The sequence below is a fragment of the Typopeltis vanoorti genome, chromosome 10 (assembly GCF_054136105.1).
Source record: "Typopeltis vanoorti isolate ZY-2024b chromosome 10, IOZ_Tvanoo_1.0, whole genome shotgun sequence".
Classification (NCBI taxonomy): Eukaryota; Metazoa; Arthropoda; class Arachnida; order Uropygi; family Thelyphonidae; genus Typopeltis; species Typopeltis vanoorti.
In genome coordinates, this window is record NC_143558.1 from 89,942,573 (window position 1) to 89,964,987 (window position 22,415).

The 22,415-nt window shown below is 37.1% G+C and overlaps 1 protein-coding gene across 3 annotated transcripts in view; it reads left to right on the top strand.

Moving 5' to 3' along the window:
• The window catches only part of gkt (tyrosyl-DNA phosphodiesterase glaikit), a 380,387-nt gene that overhangs the window by 304,470 nt on the left and 53,502 nt on the right, over positions 1–22,415 (top strand). For all 3 annotated transcript variants that reach the window (XM_090399355.1, XM_090399357.1, XM_090399356.1), the window contains exon 13: positions 4,226–4,333. In XM_090399355.1, coding sequence (XP_090255481.1) covers positions 4,226–4,333 — 108 coding nt within the window. The remainder of the gene's footprint in view (positions 1–4,225; positions 4,334–22,415) is intronic.

Here is a 22,415-nt window from a genome sequence, read left to right on the forward strand (position 1 = left end):
CAAGAAATCACCACAAAGTTGGCTCATGCTCTTAAAAAAATATGGCTTAACCATAAATTCCCAAAAATCAGAAATAATGATGAATATCTTTGCTACTGACCAAGAAGAAAGTGCTGTGGCAGAAACTGAAAAAAATCCTACTTGAAGATACATCCAGAGAAGAAGTTGATCAGCTTAAATACTCTGGCAATATCTTTAATAAAGAGGGATGATCAAGATAGGATATTAGAACATAAATTGCAAAAGCAACAACAGCACTCCAAAAACTAAAAACACTATGGACAGATTACAAGCTTACGATTACAAACATAATTCAGTACATCTATACAGAAGTGAAACTTGGACCCTCCTAAAAGAAGATGAAAAGAGGTTGCTAACATTTGAAATGAGGTGCTATAGATGGCTCCTAAAGATACCGTATGCTGATCATGTCATAAATTTTGAAGTTAGACAAAGAATCAATTCTTTTGCCAGTTAAAGAGATAACATCATAACTAAGATTCGAAAGAAACAATTCATTAGGCTTTGTCATATCAGCAGATCTAATGCTCTCCCAATGCAAGTTCTTGAGAGACTTATTCCAGGAATTTGAAAAATGGCAGACCTTGAATAAACTGGATAGACAATATAAAAAACTGAATAAGTGCTTCACTTACAGAGCTGAAATCAAAGTGTCAGTCAAGGACTGAGTGGAAGATTTCTGTGAGGAATATTTTTTGATATCTTCTCAACAGTCCTTTGTGGACTATGGGAAGAAGAAGAATTTTGTTTGGTGTTGTGATACTGTTAAAATAGTTAAATAATGTCCAACATCTAAGCCTGTCAACTAGATAGATATTCAGTTGGGTTTCCATACAACTGCTACAATGTGGACCAGAATAGAATAACATTTTTGGTATTTGTGTTTTTCCACACTGTGGCAAGAGATAATACAGTGGTATCTCGCTAATCCGAACTGATAAAAACCGTGCACGTTCGGATTAGCAAATTTTCCTCCAAGAGGCAACAATAACTAGCGTTTAAGACAAAAATAATCAGATTCTAATGGTACATGAATTTAATTCTGTAAATAAATGAAGTAACTGATAGGGGAAAAAAAGCTACTGTACTGTAATGTAAAACAAAAAAAATAATAATAATACGATACACAAGTTTATTTTAGTAAAAAAATTTAATTTGTATGTATCTGTATTGTTGAGGATTCTGATTTAATAAAATTGCATAGGTCAGTACATAACTTAATTTGCGTAAAAAATATCACTTTCTTGTACACAACACAAAAAAAAAGTTTTACAAAATAACACAAAATTTTTTTTTTATTTCTTTGTAAAAAAGTCACTGATTTTCTTTTGCTTCTTGGAAGCTGAACTTTTTTCAAAAGCTTCTTCTCGAAGCTGCATTAGTAACAAAATTTTGTGGAATGGCATATCATTTTCCTTAGCCCATTCTATACACATATTAAAACTGTCAACTACTTCTTCGTGTTTTACTTTTTTTTCTTTGAGTTCTTCATCATCGTCTTCTAATTCATTCTGTAGTATCATATTTATAATTTCAGCATCTGATGTGATTTCGAATTCACTTTCGGTTCTACCTCTAACCCATTCCGTAACATCTGTTTGTGAAATTTCAACATCTGAATTTATATTTTTAACCAAATATGCACGTTTTGAATTTCCTATTTTTGTGTATACTGTATTTGTGATTCATGCCAACAATACAGTACGTACTGTACAGTATAATAAAGCAAACGTGAACACACGATAAATCAGAATAGGCCTCCAGTATAACAGTACAATCGACAGTATGAAAAAAATACTGTACTGTAATAATAATAAAATAAATAATAATAGTTAAAATATTAATTATTAAATAAAAATAATAGTACCCAAAATAATAATACGCAATAAATAAAACTTTTTTTTTCAAACCGCAGTTTGGATTACTGGAGGGTTCAGACTAAAGAGGTTTGGATTAGCAAGATACCACTGTACTTGAAATCAGGAGAAGCATCTAGGCATTATAATCATTTTCATCAAGCCTAACAGATGGGACATATACTATAGCAGAGGTAGAATGCAATAACATTTGATGATTGTTTATTCTTTCACATTCTGGCAAGAGATAAGGGGAAACATCCCCACATCATAACACCACTTTCACCTAACAGATGGGACACTATACTGTAGCAGAGGTAAACAAAACCCCAAAATTTTCAGTATTCAACCCATAATTTATTATTTCTCAGATATTATAAAATAATTCTTTACAAAGTTGTTTGCAGATGATGCGAAGCTGGGAAGGATTATTAGTAATAGAGCAGATGTGGTAACCCTGCAAGAGGATTTGAATAAGCTAGATAGATGGGCAAATGAATGGGGGTATCAGTTTAATGCAGCAAAATGTTATGTCTTGAGTTTTGGGAAACATCGATGGGATGCTGCATACTCTATGGGAGGAGTTATACTGGAGGAAGTTGGGAAGACAAGAGATCTGGGGTTGATGATTGATAGAAACCTGAAGTTTAGGGAACATATTGCAAAGGTGGTGAAGGTAATGCAGAGGATTGCTGCAATTATGAGAAGGACACTGACCTGCAGAGATAAGAGGGTTATCATTCTATTGTATAAGTCTCTGATCAGACCACACTTGGATTATTGTTCTCAGATTTGGTTCCCAGGATTTGAAGGGGATAAATTAACTGTGGAAAAGGTACAAAAATGGATGACAAAGATGATTTCAGGACTGTACAAGGATAGTTATGAGAATCAGCTGAGGGAATGTGGACTGCAGAGTTTGGCAGATAGAAGAAGGAGAGGTGATATGATTGAGACTTTTCAACTGTTGAGAGGTGGTTACAGGGTTATCACTGGGGAGTTCTTTCACTTGGTTGAACAGCAGGAAGGAGTGATGACAAGAGGCCATCCCTGGAAGTTACGAAAGGAAACTGTGAGCAAGAGGGTGAGGAGTGGTTTCTTTGCATGGAGGGTGGTTGAGCCGTGGAATGCATTGCCTGATAGAGTGGTGAGGGCGAGAACGGTCAATGAGTTTAAGGAGTAGTATGATAGACTTTGTGTTTCTTAGGGGGAACCTCCCCTCGATGAGTCTTGACAGACTTTATGTTCTTAGGAAGGACCTCTCACGATGAGTCTTTTGACTCAATGGAGGCCGGAATAATAATAATAATAATAATAAAATCCATGATGAGAACTTGAAAGCTTATTATACTCTATTAATAGATGTATTTCATAATAGGTAACTAACTTGATTTTGATTTCATGATGGATTTTTGCACCTGTCAGTCCGTTACATATGACAACTGATTTTGAGAGTGCAATTGATTATTAATACTAACTCTCAAGAGATTTTACTGGATAAGTATTTAATTGATTCAAAGATATCACTTTAACTCAAGATGATGTATGCATGCACTGCCACCTTCTGCTGTTATGATTATGAATTACGACTGCTCTATTGCTACAGAATACATAACTCTTCTAGCAGTAGTGCAGATATTGATATTGGCATCTTCATTATTCCGATTTTTTTTTAAATATAAATGGGAAAAATTCATATAACGCCATTTGCTTTATTAAAGAGATGGAAGCCTAGTAACAGAAATCCAAATTTTAAGTGCCATGGTGTCTACCCTTGCATAAATAATATTCTCCTCACATTTACCATACTGAAACACATCCATCAGGTTTAAAGAATGTGTATTCATTCTTCATTTCATACCACAGCTTTCCATTGGTCTACTATACAATGATATGAGCTTTGCACATTATTCAAGTCATATCTAGACATTGTTTGAGAGTGATATTGACTAATATGGAGTAGCCCTTCCATAGAAATCATGGCTATGGAGTTAGCACAGCTCATAATTTCATGTTTCTATCTTTTAATATAATCAACCCCCATTTGATCTAGGATGATGTAATTGTGCTGCAGTTGTACAAACTGATTGATAACTAAAATGGTATCTTATAATAAAACACCGCACCTGAAGTTGGTTAACACTAAACCAAATATTTTAGTTATTATCAAGAATGCTGCATGCTTGTGGCAAAATGAAAATTATAGAGATCCCATTCAAGAATGGGATCTGTATATTTATAATGTAATGTATATTTACAGTATCAAGTATATTATAAAGCTAGAATTCTACATTGATGCATGTCTTAAATAACTCAAGTTGACAAATATTATAAATTTATTTTATCAGCCAGTGGTGTAGTGAAAGAAGAGGTCGAAGTCAGGCATCTCCTCACATTAAAACTTATGCTCGCTTATCTCCAGATAATGAATATTTAGCTTGGTTTTTGATGACAAGGTGAGTGCATTTACCTATTTTTTGTTTGTTTGTTTTATTTTGTTTATATATTTTCATCTTGTGTTCATAATCAGAAAAAAAACTCAGATAAGCTTTCTAATGAAAGTTGGAGCAAATAAAATTCTTCCATATTTCAATTTTTACTGTTTTATTGGTTATATAATATGATTTTGGCATCATCTCATTACAGATATTATGGTAGACCTCCATTGAGTTGAAGACTCATCACAGAAAATCATAATTAACACATGCTCATCTTATACTGCCCCTTAAACTCATTTATCATTCTATACACCACCACCATTGTAAAATAAAGTTAATTATTTAAATTGAATGTCGGCTGTGCCTTTGTATAATATTAACTGAATTTATTTACTTTAACTTAACTTTGACTAAACTTTACTTCTTTCAACTACACTATGTTTAGACTATCAACTGCCTTTACAAAACTTTTCAAGGTTAATCTTACCGTGACCAATTTCTCCCCCCCCCCCCCCGCTATTAAACAAACTTTGTGTTATAAGTATGTCTACTGTATGCAGTCCCCACTCTCATACAAATCAAATTAGAAAATTTATTTTATTTTCAATTGCACCATCTAATTTGAGTAAATATTGTTAGAAAGTTAGGGTGATGAAAAATAGGAATTAATCACTAAATAAATTCAATTCTCTAAATGCAAGTCGTGACTATTCGTAACTTATGCCCACAGGTTCGCATTTTTTTGGAGATAGTGCATTAGCCAAAAGAACAGATCAGGCAGTTACAAAACAAAAACATTTATTTTAAAACTAGACACAAGAAGTACATTACACTCAAGCTATTGTGCAATTATCACATTTAACTCTTTCATAAGCAGAAAATGCAATTGACAAGACACAATTCACACAATTACTGGGTTAACTCTTTAGGCATAACTTATGTACATACTTACTCACTGCATAAACATGTTACTGAAATCCTTCCCTTAAATACTGACGTAACAATTGTCTAGCAATATACAATATCATATTAATACTGCTCCCAATAATTTAACTAAGCACACATTCATTACTTAAATATACAAGTTAACAAACAAACAAACCTTCCTTCAAAACTTGTGGCTTAGTTGGTTGTTTACAATCGATTTCTTGTAAGCACATTCACAATGCTGAGATATACTTTTTAACAAATACAAAAACATTGAGTACTTACAAATCTACCATGAATAAAAGTCCAGACAAATTGCAGCATACTTCTTCAGGTTTTTAGGGTCTTCTTTCTGGATAACTTCCTTGCTGCATAGACATCACAGGTGGTCTCTTGTAGATCCTTCCACTGTTCGAAATTCGATATGGAGTCAATCTTAGTTAACGCTAGGCTTGTGTGTAACTGCTCTCTTTCTGAAGACTAAAACTTGAGAGCCATCAACAAGGAAATCAGTATGCTGTGATCTGGAGATCCTACAGCACTCGAAGGGCAGATAACCCGTGAAGGGAGACGAGTCTCGGGCGACAGGAAAGAGAAAGCTTCAACGACAACCGAAACAAGAGGAAAAATTTGCAAAAGCAAACTTTTTCCGCAAGAGATTTTACATAAGCCACACTTTCCTTGAAAAAAAATAAACTTAAGTTTTTTTTTTTTTTTTTTTTTTCTTACATCTTACTTCCCTCGCTCTCTGGAGATGACCATGATTCATATTAGGTAGTCCTCATTTTTTCTCACTTACAGTTTCAATACTTCTTTTCCCTGGGTTTTTGTCTGACTTCTTATTCTTTATTTTACTTAACTGTCTTTTGTTCACTACTGGGTTTGACTTGTTCCCTTTTCTCTCATTATCAAACTTTGATTGACATACATGACATGAAGACACATATTTAACGACATCACTTTTCATTCCTTTCCAAGTGTATTTTCCGCTATTTTGATCCCTCTAGGGGGATGTACAGGATACAATAGTACTACATGAAAAATTTACATCATTACTAACTTCCTATCTACAATTTTCCTCCATATCAGTCTGTTAAATGTCAAGACTCCAATATTATCAGGTCTTATATTTCTATCTTCTAAGACACTTTTTACTGTATCAATTCACGTATATCTGGGTCTTTTTCCTGCCAGTCTGGCAGAGAACACTTGTTTTGCTAATCTTTCATCACCCATTCTATTTAAGTGACCATACCACCTGAGATTAGCTCTGCTAACACATTCCTGGATGCTGACAATGTCAAGTTCTTTCCTAATATCCTTGTTTTTAATATGATATTGCAATTGATGCCATCTGTTCACATCTTAATTTTTCTCAGAACTCTCATATCTGCGGTCTCTAATCTTTGGTCAAGTGTTTTACTTCTAACCCAGGTCTCAGATCCATAAGTTAAAATTGGTTTAAACACTGTCTTGTATACAGCTAATTTAGTTTTGGCTAATTTCTCTCTTATTCCATATAAATTTATTCAGTTGACTTCCTACCATACCAGCTTTGTTGATTCTGTTGTCTATTTCTATATTTAACTTACCATCTTCACTAAAAAACATGCCAAAGTAGATGAAATGTTTTACTTGTTCTATAACTTCTCCATTCACAATGCAGTTAATATTTTCAATGTTTCAGCCTATTTTCATTGTCTTTGTCTTTTTAATGCACACCTTCATAGCATTTCTATTACAACAGTTATTCAATTTAGTCAGGGAATCTTGCAGATTTGTAGCGGATTTATTTGAAGTATAACATCATCCACAAAAAGCTGAGATTAACACCTCCAATTTTGATATCAGATTTAATACCACTTTCCTTCATAATGTGATCCATATAGATAATGAATAACAGAGGGGATAATGTACATCCTTGTCTGAGACCAGATTTTACATTAAACCATCTTTCTGTACTTCCTTCAATTCTAACTGCTGACTTACAACTCAAATAGAGACGAAGTATTGTTTGATATAATGCCTCATTATATCAAACACTTCGCTCTTGGCACCTTGTCATATGCCTTTTCCAGATCTACAAAACTTAAATACAGATCTTTGTTATATTCACATGATTTCTCAACTTTCTGTCGTAAAGTGAAAATCTGATCCTGACAGCCTCTATTTGGCTGGAATTCAGCTTGCTTCTCTTCCACAATCCTTCTCAACCGTTTCTCAAGTATACTTGTATATATCTTACCAGAACACTCAGTAATGAAATGCCTCTGTAATTTTCACATTCAGTTTTATTTCCCTTTTTATATATGGATACTATGAGAGCTCTACACCAATCATCTGGAATTCGTCCCTCTGTCCAGGCCTTCTGAACTATGCAGTGCAGCCACTGTATGACTTTTATACCTCCATACGTGAGCATTTCTGGTCGAATATCATCTACTCCTGCTGCCTTTTCACATTTCAAGCTTTTGATGGCTTTTTCTACTTCATGTATGGATATGTATTCCTGACTGCATGCCTGGTCAGTGTTTTTTACCACTGTGCTGTCATCACTGCTTGTTTCATTTACCAGTTTTTCAAAGTAATTACTCCATACTTCAAATATATCTTTATATCAAATATATACTTCAAATATATCTTCAAATAAATATGACTTTTGTTTAGCCAGTTTTACACAGTATTTAGCTTTCTTTCATTTGTCTCTATATTCTCTAAGAGCACAAGCTGACTTATTTGCCAGTAAGTTTTGATATGCTTTCTTCTTTTCCTTCATTGCCTCTTTAACTTCCTGTGTCCACCATGGAATTTTGATTTTTCTATCCTTGCACACAACCTCACCACATGCCTCTCTGGCTCAATCAATCAGTGTTTTCTTCAGGGCTTGCCACTGAATCTCTAAGGTTTGGTTCCTGCTCTCAAACTCTTTCATTTTTTCTTGAATAATATTTGTGTATTTTAGTCTACAGTTCACATCTGAGAGCTGCTCAACTTTTATTTGCTTTAAAACTTTCTTACGTGTTATTCTTTTCAGTATGAAATTCAATTTTATCCTGCTCAAGTCTAAATGGTGATCACTTCCAATTTCAAATCCTCTGTACATGCTGGTATCCTGCACAAGGGAGAAAACATCACTATCAACAATAACATAGTCAATGAGACTTTTCTTATTCCTTGCCTCTTCTCTCCATGTGAATTTGTGCACATTTTTATGTTGGAACATGGTGTCAGTAATAACCAGTCCATGTCCTGAGCAGAAATGCAACAGTGATTTGCCATTATTATTAGCTTTTGCTCTTTTCTTCAAATTTTCCCAAAATATTTTTGTATGTCTGACAATCATTTCCTACTCTGCTATTTAGATCCCCAACAAGGACTAATTTTTCCTTTTTCATTGTGTCAGTTGCTTTCTCTAAAGCCTCAAAAAATTCCTCCACTTCTACCTTAGTAGAACCTTCTGTGGGACCATAGGCGCAAATAAGTCTCATTGTCCAGTTCCCCATTCTGATATTTGCCCACATCACTCTACTTGAGACTGCCTGCCATTCAAGAAGATTAGCCTCGTATCTAGTGTATACTATGGCTACTCCTTCTTTTCCTTGATTGTCATTGCCCGAATATAATATTTTATATTTATTGCTCAGAAAGATCTCACCAGTTTTTGTCTTTTTTGTTTCAGTCACCCCTATTATGTCGATCTGGTACTTATCTAATTCCTCAGCTAGCTCCATTTCTTTGCCATTCAGGCTTCTTATGTTGACAGTACCGATCTTGAACTCTGGTGATGTTGAGTTGGGGTAAGTTTTAGGATTTGTTCCAGTAGCTTACTTTTTTGCTGTTTGCCCTGGTTCCCTGGCGAAAACAATGGGGACCCTTGTTTAACTGGGTGATGCCTCAGTCGGCATGAAATTCTGTCATGTTGTATTGTACCATCATTTGAGATTTTGGTTTAAGCCAATAAGAATACAATTTGGTTGGCTAAATCCAAAATTGCGAGCCCATCCTCATCTCTTCAGTATCCAGGTAGATACCTAAAAGGGTGCACCACGAGAAGGTAGTGATTGGACATTAGGTCAGAAGCCCTGGTCGGTTCTCCGCATTCCTTTGAAGGCTATGTGGAGGTCTCCTCTCAGTTATATGGCTTTGACCCGTAAGCCCCCCCCCCCCCATCAGAATCATGGAACTTATAAATAACCCATGGTATCATGACTTCTGGAACCAGAGCCTTTTCCTTCCATTTTCCTGAGACTTTCTGCTTTGACAAGAGAAGTCCGTCTTCATCTAGGTGAAGAGTTTTGAGGAATAAGTGGTTCTCGGGAATTTGATTACCTCTCTTAATTGTGCTGTAAACACTCCTCCATTGAGGATCTCTTTTTCTGGGCCGCTATGATATGGGACTTGTCCCAGTTTTTGCAGTGAGGAGGTTTATACATGACTTTTCCCATTGTCTCAGCACTGCTTAACTTGACATTGTTACTTTCTTCCTTTACAGAGTCTGCAAGTGCAACACTGGAAATTACATATGAATCTGTCAAGATTTCCTTTTTGAGACTTTCATTTACTGCGGGATTATCGGAAGAGTCACTTGTGTCAAATCAGCACTCATCTTTATCCTTCTTTCTTTGTTTATTCAGCTTAGTTCTGTTCTTATTCACTTGCTTTTTTCCTTGATCAAAGTTTACTGCCTGAGAATTTGGATTTCTGCTGCCATTAGGTCCATATTTAACTTCCAAATTGTTCTTTTTCGGAAGTCACAGGAGAAGTTGCAACTCTCCAGGAAATCCAGTCCCATAATAATTTGAACACTCGTAATGAGGGGATTTATGAAGAATTGGCAATTCTTGGGAAATGTTCAAATTAAATTCAGGAAGTTTAATATTAACTTTTACCTTTCTTGGAATACATATCTCAATCTTTGAGATGCCTGTTAGTTTGACTAGCTTTCTCAGCTTTATCATGTCATTCGTGACACAGGTTCTTACTCTCTTGAAGAATGATCTGTTATTGCTGAGACTTAGGACCCAGTATCCAGTAGGATATCACAAGGTGTCCCTTCTACGAAGCCTTGAATGACTGACAGAGAATTATCAGATCTCTTTGTAAAGTAGTCATTTTGCATTCTCTGTTTATTTACTGAACCTTTTCTAGGGAGCATAACATTTGACTCATATCTTGTTCCTCTGGGGGGGGGGGAACTTTCTCTTCTTATAGCAGTTATAAGCTAAATGCCCAACTTTATTACAGCTGTAACATTGGGGAGGCTTTCTTCTGCCTTTCTCTTCACTATTCCCCTTTTTCTGACATGAATTATGAGCTGGTATCAAAACGTTTCAAGCCAGGTTTGTAGCATGCCAACAGATGGCAGCACAAGGCTGCACACACAGTCACAGGGAGCACCTACCTTCATTAGTCAGTGTGCCAAAAGCCATCGTCCTGTGTACATTGGGAGCTGTGCAACTGATAACTAATGCTATTCTGACCACCTGCATTACCACATCTGCAATTTCATCATGGACAGCAAGTCAGAACAAAGAGCAAACGTGAAATTCGAGGATCATTACCGGTGACGAAACTTGGGTGTACCCTGAGACGAAGAAACCGTCTTCACAGTGGAAGAACTTATCATCTCCATGACCAAAAAAAGTGAGACAGGTCCGCAGCTCGAAAAAGTGCATGCTCATCGTCTTTTTCGACATTCGTGGCATTGTGCATCAAGAATTCGTCCTCAAGGGCCAGACCATCAATAGCAAGTTCTACTGCCAGGTTTTAAGGCGTTTGAGGGAGGACATTCGCCAAAAGCAACCAGATCTGTGGCACGCGAAAAACTGGATGCTCCACGACGACAATGCAAACTTTCACCGAGCTCTCCTCACACATGAGTTTCTCGCCAGAAACAACATGATCTCACTTCCGCACCCACCCTACTCACCAGATTTGGCTCTGCAGACTTCGCCATCTTCCCGAAGATGAAGATCCAGCTCAAAGGTCACCGTTTTGACACCACTGTGGAGATCCAGTGCGAATCGCAGAAGGTGCTTGACGTGCTTTGAAAAGAAGACTTCCAGGACACATTCCAGAAGGTGGCAAGAATGCTGGGAGCGCTGTATTGATATGCAAGGGGACTATTTTGAAAGTGATAGTGTGTAAACATAGATAAATAAAGTAATTTCTCGTAAACAGAGCTAGTTTCGAATCTTTTTGATACCACCTCGTATATTGGGAGGTTCTTATATTGAGCTCTCCTAGTTGCGTAATAATAGCATCTAGTTGCTCCATTACTGGCTGATATAACCCCTCTACTTCCTGCCTAATAAGCGATTTCAATGCCTCCATGTCAAAGGAATCAGTTAACTTTGGTATGGCCAATTTCTCTTTGTCTATATCCTTAATATAAGCCTTATTCTCTAAGTAATTGTGGAAAACATTTTAAATTGTAACTGACAACAGAACTAATGTCCTTACATGGCACTCTCTATGGGTTGAATAACCAGAAAATTAATTTAGAGAAGTCAGGCTATCAGGTCTTAAAATGATGGTCTCTCAGATCTTTAGTAAATTAATGTAACCATACTTCTTAAGGTTGGGAGAGAGTGCTTCATAGCTGATACTAAAAATTGTCTCTTAGACCTGTGATGACCTCTGTGTAATATAAATGTTTTCTCCATCTGATATGAAGGAGCATCCAGAGCATGGTCTGCCAATTCCAACTTGCCATACAGATTACTGTGGATGTAATTTTTGTGTTCTTCAAGACGGATGTTAACTGATCTACCAGTCTGTCTAAAGTCAGCTAAACTGTAGGCACCAGGAACTTTATACAATCCAGGATGTTCAAGGATGCAGTTGATCTTTATAAGAACGTACAAAGGCAGCTAGCTGAATAAAAAATTTGAAAATGACATGGAGATCATATTTGCAAAGGACTTTGGCTTTTTTTTTTCTTTATATATCCTTAGTATATGGGATGGAAATGGTTTTGCTTTGATCCTCTATGTTGGGTATAGGAGGGATGGAATGCATCAATTTTTATCTATTTTATATGGACTGTAGCCATTGGCTAAAAAGGTGCCTTACCTAGTAAAAATCTGTATAACTCAGAAGCTTCAAATGCAAATTTGTTAAATGGATAATTAAGCTATGATAAGAGAGGTAGACTTAATATTAGAGTTGGCAATTATAGTTTTGTTTAAATTAAATTTACAACCAAATACTGATCATCATCAAATTCTGGATATGTACCCTCAAGAGGTATACAGGATACTTACAATAGCACTACATGATTAAGTTTACATTATGAACCTCCCATCAGCAGTATTCCTCCAGAGTAGTTTATTTGTCAGGTCTCCAATATATCATAATTCATATTTCTGTCTTCTAAGATACTACTAATTGCATCAGTCTACCCAGATCCTAGATCTTGGTCTTCTTCGGGTAATTTTCCTACCATCCTTCTATTACTTGTTTTGCCAACCGTTCTTCTCCAATTCTGCTTATGTGACATGTTACCTTAGGTTGTCCTGTCCTGTCAAGTGTCATCTCCATCCAGGAGATTGACTATTATAGATCTATTCCTGAGATCCATAATATGTAGTAGAAAGATAAGACAGTGATATTTGAATCTCTTCCATCTTGCATTTAGTATCCTATGTCTGTAGATATATTTGTTCACATGGCCAGTTTGCTATTTTTGAGGGAGAAAAAACCTTCCATCTCCATATCAGACTGGATTCGAACCTGGCTCTTTCCATCCAAAAGGCTTGTCTATACCAGCTGAGCTATGGAGGATCTCACCTTAGGTTAGCTCTGCTGAAACATTGTTGAATGATAACAGTGTCAAGTTCCATCTTAATATCTTCATTTTGAATATGATGTTGCCACTGTTGATTCCATCTATCCACTTCCCTGCATTTTTAGAATCCCTTATCTGTAATGGCCAGCCTGGTTGGCTAAGTGGCAGGATTCAAACCCAAATGGCTGTGGGTTTGAATCCTGCTGTGGGCATGTATGTTTGTGATTCTCTGTGAAAATACTAGTGGTGGTGGTGGTCAGCAGTAGATGGCGTTGGTGTAGATCAGCGTTTCCCAAACTATGTTCTGCGGAACACCAGTGTTCGGCGGAAAGTGAATAAGTGTTCCGTGAAAAATTATCAAAATTAATGAGCCTGGAATGGTTTTTAATGCTGCGACAAGTTCAAACATGTTTGAAAATCAGGCACTTCTCACTTTGTGTGTGGATTATGCTATTAAGGCCAGCGTGCGCTGGCTGACAGCCGGCCATGGTTGTCAACACTTCTGAGTGTGAGTGAAGTATGGAGGTATCTATTCTAGGAAACATGCAGTCACAAGCAAGGTCAATGCGATGCACTGTGGCCCGGCATTCCTATACTGTGTACTGTTGCATTTTTCCAATGCGATACAGCCTTCTGCAGCGATAGTGTGCGCTTAGCTTTACATTGAATACGAGACCGGTGATACTCGACTCTAACCAAGGTGTTCCATCGTAGAAAAAGTTTGTGAAATATTGTAGATGGTGAAAGTAGTTGTTGGATTGAGTGGTGGAGACGGAAAGTTGTGGAGTAGGTGCCCTCCCTCGATGAGTCTTTGAACTCCCTGGAGGTGTCGTAATAATAATAATAATAATGCCTAGTCTTTGACTAGCTGTTTTTTTAACTCTTACATCTCAGATCCATAACTGTTTTTTTTTTTATGTCTGTGTATACATTAGTATACACAGACATAATAAATGCTAACTAACAGAAAAGTATACTAACAGCACTAAGAAATGATTTTAGAAACTATTTTAATGCTTCCAGTATTTCATCTCAATCACTCAATCCTTCAGAGAATGCAACACTTGTAAAACACACACACATACTGAATGGAAACATGTGGATATGACTATAGTCATATCTAGGTAGGAAGCCTAGGTTGTAAACTGGGCTTGCAACGATTAATGTTTCCCAAATTTTGAGAAGTTTCTTGCAATCGTATTTGTTTAAATTTAGTTTTCTGAGTGTTGCTGCAGATTGCAAAAATAGTTTTTTTTTTTTTTTTTTTTTTAATTTACTGTGATGGAGCATGGTGGTTTTTTCCCATGAAATCCTGTGAGTGGTATATAATATGTTGTCCAAGAGATCAGATTAACCATAGTCATGATTGCAGATAATCAAATTTTGTGATAATCAAAACAGATGATGGCTGATCTATCTGTCTGTCCAAAGTATGCTTGCTTTCAGGACCAGGGGACTTTATATACTCCAGGCACTGAGGGAGCTGGTTTGTGGTGTAATGGTTAAGGGTAGCAAGTTTCTGATAGGGCTTAAGATCTGTGCAGAGATTTTATTTTTTAAACACCTGCCTATTTTTTCCAGTGTACACCACATGTGGAGGAATGGTGATGCGATTTCTGAAATCATTCTGAAGGGGTGACTGAGGATTACAGGAAGAATTGATTATTATTTTTTTTTAAATTCTGTAAAGCAGTGAAGGAGAAGTTGCCATTCAAAAGGCATATCACTAAAGTGTCTCAGGAAGGTTAAACTATTGTTATATTCTTTTCCATCATAAACTTAGATGTAGACTAATGAGGTGACAGTGGAAGGAGTTGTATCTGGTCCATGAACACATCATCTACATATCTTAGCCAGATAAAGGTTTTTTTTGGGGGGAGGGGGGTGAGTCTATGGCTCAGTTTTCAAAATTTTCCATGTAAAAATTGGAAAGTGATGGTGACAGCAGGAAGAACTCATTTCAGTTCCCTCTATTTGTTTGTAAATTTTGATGACAAAGGAAAAGAGATCAAGATATCAGAAGGAAAAACCTTTTTTAAGAGTGTTAAGGTGTCATTTAATGGAATATTGGTAAACAGTGGAGTGATGTCCAAGTTTACCAATATATTTGTATTATTTAAAGTTATATTTTCAATAGAAGTTTTTTAAATGGGTAGAATTTTTTTATAATAAGGATGTAGTATGACCAGTGAGGAGGGAAAGAGAGATTGCTAGCTGTTTTACTGATGTGCCATGCTACAAACTTAAAACAGCTAGCAAAACTAAAATCTACAAACTCAATTCTCCCCCAAGTCTTGGGGGGAGAATTGAGTTTGTAGATTTTAGTTAACTGTATATCTGACAGAGGGGGATGTCAGGCAGCCAGAAAGATACTTTTTAAGTAGGCTTTTTAATTTATTAACCTGTGTTTTGGTTTGATTGTAATCTAGTGGGATGTAGGTAGAGTGATCTCAGAGAATAATATCCACAACCACAAATCCATCCTGTCCATACCATAGTGAATCTGTCTTCAAAAAGGTTCAATAACCCCCCCCCCCCAAACCTTCTATCTGGCTAAGATATGTAGCTGATGTGTTCATGGCCCAGACATATGACTCCTTCCTCTGTCACCTCATTAGTCTAAATCCAAGAATCCAGTTTACAATGGAAAAGAATATACATTTTAACAAGAGTACAATAGATCATTTAATGATCTATTGTATTCTTGTTTTTATGGAATCCTTCATGGTTCTCTGAAAGCATATTTTCTATTTTCATTTCACTCCTAGAGAGTAAGAATTTTAAGAAAATTCTGCTTAGATGACTGATTAAACTGATAGTTCTGTAATTGCTACATTTTGTACTATACCTTTTTTTTTTTTTTTTTTTTTTTTAGAAATAGGAATCAGAACAAGAGAGGTGCATCAATCTTTAGGTCATGATTCATTGTTCCACAAATCTTGAGAAATTTTGAGCAGGGGATCTATGATAGATTCTTCCCCTGCTTTCAGTAGAAGCTATTCCATCTATGCCTAGTGATTTTATATATATATTTCCTTACTTTAAAAGAGTACTAGTCCCACCCCCAAAAAAAACTTAAAACAAATCTCATATATTATATTTACTTATCTTAGTCTCAAAATAAGACAAGAAAACTGTAATACAAAAAATCAATAAATAAACATTAATTTTTAAAAATTATACAAATATATTTATAAATTTTTTTAAGATTTCATAAGCGACACACTTCTTCTCTCATACATACACATGTTTAAGTTTAATTTTTAGGAAATAAAAATAAAAGAAAGAAGAGAAAAAGAGAAAAGTTTTCTAACAACCAAACAAGGAAAATAATAAAGTTCTTTGCTAATCCTTTCTACAAATAATAACTTTAGCTTTCCAGTACATTCAATATAATCAGTTCCAAAATGAAAGTTATCTCATTCTGATTATAAAATAAAAAAATTTTCCCTCTTTTCTGAAAGAAAGAAATATTCTTGTCCTGCCTTAGTAGACGTCAGTGTAAACATCTTATCAGAAAAACTTACTCTGTTTCAGTAAATTATCCACAAGGAGAAAATAGAATAAACTCTTGGCTTCACAATTTTCTAAACAGTCCTTTCATAATATTGAAATCGGTTCTCCTTTCTGTCTGAATCCTTCTTGTCTCCAGTATTCTGCCGTACACACATCATGAAGAACACTTCTTAGAAGAAAACACAACTTTCTATCTTGAAATTAATAAAAACTCTGCTCTAGAGAACAAATGTGGAACTTTTTCTCCCCGAGCCACTCCAGATCTCCAGGATGCAGGATAGGATTTCGCACCTCAAGACATTTATAAACATCTATACCTATGGTGGAATTCCAACCCACAGCCTAGGCTCCCACTATTTTCTTACCCTAAAGTAAAATATAACAGTAAATTGTAAATAGCTTTGTGATTTGATCACATTTTATAATAATGTTATGAATAAATTAGACAAAAGGAATGGATACACCGTGATACTTTTGGACTTGACTAAAGCTTTTGACACGACTCAGCATGGAAAGCTGTTGCACAAGTTGGAGGATATGGGATTGGATTATAAACTATTAGTTTGGACAAGAGAGTGGCTGACTAACAGATATCAAAAAGTTGTATATGGAGGAAGTGAGTCTACAAGATTTAAGGCAACCAGTGGTGTACCCCAGAGATCAATCCTTGGTTTATTGTTGTTGTTCAATCTTTACATTAATGACATTGGGAATGATTTAACAGTCACACCAGTTACCATTGACTGTGATGCAAAGATAAGCAGGGTAATTTGGAATGCAACTGACATGCAATACTTGCAGAACTATTTCAATAAACTAGAATTGTGAGCATGGGAAAATGGCCATCAGTACACTGTTAGTAAATTTTAAGTCACGCACTCTGATGTATTGAGATATCCAATGGCATATTATATTGGCAGAATTATACTAGAAGAAGTTGACCAGGCTATGGATCTTGGAATTTTAGTAGACAGTAAGTTGAAGTTCGGTAGTTATATAGCAAAAATTGTGCATACAACTTGGAGGATGATTACGATACGATACTGAAACAGACACTAACATGTAAGAATAATGAAGTCATCTGGACTGTTGTGTACAGATTTGATCTCCTGGTTTCCAAAGTGATGCAGATACAGTAAAGAGGCTGCAAAGGATATTGTTTTATTTTATTTTTTTTATATGTTGGGCCCATATACAGTAGGTTGGCTGGTCAACCTATAGTACATTAGTACTGTATATGGGTGATGGTTGTGAAAGGAGAAACTTGTTTACATTTGATTTGAATGCCTGTATATTTTATTGTATATATTATATGTCAGGGGAAAGACTGTTCCACAGTACTGCAGTAGCAAGGGTGAATGAGGAGGAGACGAAACTTGTTCTGTGGGTTTCAAGGTGTACTGTAAAAGGATGTTGGGCGGCAGCTGTACGTGTTCCAATGTACAGGGTGGGGGAATTATTGATGCTGTTTCAGATGAACCTTTCCTGTGAAAGTATTTATAGAATATACAGATTGCAGAGACCAAGCGTCTATGTGAAAGTGGTGAGAGCGAGTTGGTGAGGGATGGGTCATTTATTAGTCTAATTGCTCTCCTCTGTATTGAGCTGAGCAGATTTATGACTTGTATAGTGTTAACAGCTGTTTAGAGGTGAAGTAGCGTGTTGAGCAAAAGAGAAAAGATGCTACTTTTTTTTGGAAACTGAGGATGCAATGGTTGTGATGTGTTTATGCCAGGAGAGGCTTGATGTCAAGGTAATTCCGAGAAGAGAAATTTCGTCTTGTTTGTGAATTTGAGTGTTATCGAAAACAATGCTGGGGGAAAATGGTTCTTTTTTGTGAGAAATAAGACAGAACTGGGTTTTACTAGCGTTAAAGTTGACAAGGTTGTCTGAGCTCCATTGGAGGATGGCTTGGAGGTCAGAATTAAGGGCAGTGGTGGTTGATGTTCTGTGGGTTGAAGTGAGTTGTGTAGGGTAGGGTTTGTCAAATGAAAGGGAGGAATGTAGTGTGCTGTCATCTACAAAACTGTTTATTGGGTTAGAGGTCAACTGAAGTAGGTCATTGATATATAGAAGGAAGAGGGTCGGTGAGAGAACTGAGCCTTGAGAGGACCCCGGCATTAGTTGGATGGTGAGAGGATAGGGACCCATCTACCATCACATATAGTGTGCATCCAGACAGGAAGCTGGCAGTCCATCTGCAGAAGTCCTGAGGCAGTCCAAATGATGTGAGTTTGCTTAGTAAGCCTTTGTGCCAGACTTGGTCAAAGGCTTTGGAGATATCAAGTGCAACTACTTGGGATTCGCTGAATTTCTCCATAGTGTTTGTCCAGTGATGGGTGATGTATGAGAGTAGATCTCCTGTTGAACGGCTTTGGCGGAATCCGTACTGGTGGTTGCTCGCTTAATAGCCGGGTACCTTCAAGGTAGATTAGGAGTTGAGAGTTGATGATTTTCTCCATTACTTTAGATAGGACTGAAGTGAGTGAGATAGGGCGGTAGTTAGATGGCAGTGATTTGTCACCCTTTTTTAGGAATGGGTTGAATATAGGCCAGTTTCTGGGTTTTGGGATATATATATATATATATATATATATATATACACCAATGGAGTAAGAGAGTGTATATATATATATATATATACACCAATGGAGTAAGAGAGTGTATACAGGTGACATAGGATAGGAGTCAGTTCAGATGCACAGACCTTCAGGATAATTGGAGGAATTCCGTCTGGGCCAGGAGACTTTTTTGTGTCTAATCTAGACAGCAGGTTTGTGATATCTTTTTGGCAAAAGGATATAGGGGGCATTGTATGTTGGGCAGTTGGAATGACTGGAGGGCATTTGCCATTGTCAGTTATGTGTGCATTGGAGGCAAAGTGTGATGCCAGGAGGTTAGCTTTTTCTATGGGTGATGTTACAAATGAGCCATCTGGACATGATAGAGGTAGGAATAGGGCAAAAGTTATGGCCAGTTGCCTTGGCAAGGGACCCAAAAGGCACGGCTGCAAGCTTCCTGCTTTTTGCCCATTCAAAATCTGTTTTGGAAGTAGTGATAGTTTTCTTGCATTTGTTTTGGGCTTCATTGTAGGCATTGAATGAGGATGGGGTTCTTGATTTGAGCCAGTTGTGGTATGCCTGATTTTTCATTTGTACAGCCTTGGCACATTTTTTGGAGGTGAAGTTAAGGGACGGCAGATCTGAGTAGTGTTGAGGAATATATGCTTTCATGCCAGCGAGGATCACTTTGGTGATGCGTTCGGTGCATATGTCTGGACTGGAAGACCGGAAACAATGGTCTAAACATGGGAATGAAGCATAGTAGTATTGGAGACTGTCCCATTTGGCACTATTATAATGCCAAACTACTCTTGTGTGGGAGTAACTGTAGGCGTTGTTCCATGGGGGAGGAGATGAGCACTAAGTTGTGGTCAGAATTACCCAGGGGGCTTACTACATCCACTGCATATTTGGAGGGGTCATTAGTAAGGAAGAGATCTAGGGTATTTAGTGATTTGGGTTCTCAGGTATTCTGGTCGGTTTTTGAACAATTTGTGTGAGGTCATTAGTGACTGCAAATATTTCAGCATCTCTGCCTGCAGGCTCTATATGACTGGAAGAGGAAAGCCAATTGGTGTTATGGACATTGAAATCACCCAGGAGGATGATTTTGCTGCTTGGGGAGTGGGACTGGAGAAAATCAACTTTTAAGGAGAGGAAATGAAAGAGCTCTGAGTGATTGGTGTTGTTAGGAGAGCGATAGAGACAGCAGATGAATTTGACTGAGTGGGGGGAGGGATATCTTCAGCCAAAGAAGGTTGAAATCGGGCGATTCCAAGCTAGTTGTTCTCTGGCAGGGTATGTCAGAGTGGATATATGCACAGACGCCACCCTTGGGTCAAAAGGAGTTAAATAGTGTATAGTTAGGAAGGTTGAGATGAATAGTGCTAGGGGGAGGTGAGATTTGAGTTTCGGTTAAAAAGAGTAGGTGGGATTTGGTGGACTGCAGGTGGTAGTGGATGCTGTTGAGGTTAGAGTTGAGGCCACGGATGTTGGTGAAGTGGATATACAAGGTTCTGTGAGGCATGGATTTGACCCCAAGGGTCCTGCATGTTTCCTATGCAGTGTCTACATGCTGGTGTTCTTGGTGGTTACTGGCGTCACTTGGTTTTTGTACTAGTTTGGATTGTTTGTAGTCTATTACCCAACTGTTGTCTCCATTTGGGCATTTTTCTTCTAGTTGTTTTCGGAGTTGGCTTCTTTGTTCTCTCTGGGCAAAGGTTAAATCAGGGCGAGCACGTATGAGCGACTGGGGGCAAGTGTCCTTTAGCTTGTTGTTTATCGGTGTTATAAATTTGGTTGTGTTTATTGGTGAGTCGCAGGTCACTTTCACAAGACGTGGATAGTTCGTTCCATCCTTTCTTTTGTTTATTGGTCCAATATGATGGCATTTGACGATGTTTCTGGGATCGAAATTGCATTCTCCTGCAAGTTTCCCGATATCTTCTTTTAGGGATTTACCGTTTTCTGTTGGAAAATTCAGGATAACAGCATTGAGTTTCCTATTTTCGGCTTCAAGCAACTCGTGTACTGATGATGATGTGATTAGTTCACGAAGTTCGTTAGCAGGCACAGGCCCACTTGCGGTCGGGTGCTGATCGTTGAACATCTTGAACTTAGTTTCCAACTTTCCGATTTTAGAGGAGAATTTCTCCTCTAAAATCGGAAAGTTGGAAACTAAGTTCAACTTTCTTTAGCTGCTGCTCGAGGTTTGTGACTCTTTTGCCTAGGTTTGGTATCTGTTTTACGGAAGGGAGACACATCGTACAGAAGTAGGGCTGGTTTAGATCGGTGAAAAAGTTTGTGCGCCGATTCATTTATTTTCGCACAAGAAATATGTATCCAGTTTCAGCAGAAATTGCACAATATACCTTTTTTCCCTTCTTTGACTTTGGTTTCACAGCTGCGACACTTCGTAATGTCATTCGGTTTGTTGGTGATCAGCGACGCTATGCTGACAGGACTTGAGGTAGTCTTCCATTGTTGGCTTTAGTTGCTGCCATCTTTATTTCGGACAATAGGTATAGCGCTTTCATGTGGCTGTTTTTTAGTTGTAAAATATAACAGATTTAATGGACTATGGGTACCTACGAGTTGTACTGTAGTAGTCAACTGCTTAGAACCTTCTGTTACTTTTCCATTTACTGCTTATTTTGTACAAAAAACACTTGAAGTTACGATAAAATGCGGGAGCACAAATTTGAGATTTTTTGAATTTGAAATTGTTTAAGATGATATCAGGACTGTGGAACATAGATTATGAGGAGAGATTGAGAGTGTTTTTGACTACATATGCTAGCAGACAGGAGAAAGAGGGGTGATATGATATAGACCTACAGACTTCTGAATGAGTCATTCAGGATACTAGTAGATGGAATTTTTCATTTTATGGAGGGTGGAAAGAGAATGAAAGGTCATCCATTGAAGTTGAGAATGAATGCAGTCAAGAAATGGGGAGAGCTATTTTACTCTCATAGAGCAGTGCATGACTGGAATGGCTTGCCTTTGGATGATCTGAGTGCAGATAGTGTGAATGAATGTGAGAAAAGGTATGATGTGTGGTGTGATTGATATGTGGCTTCTCTTGATGATGAGTGTCGGACTCCTTCGAGGTCTCTTGTAATAATAATAATAATAATAATATACCATCAAGATTTTTCCAAGACATATGGCAAGAATCCACACTGGTGGTGATGGTGGTTATACATGCTCAAGGCAATGGGTATGTAAGAAGTGCTACCAAAATGTTCAAGGAATTTCACCATAAAAAAAAAAAAAAAAATATGCTTATCCTAACCATCAAGAA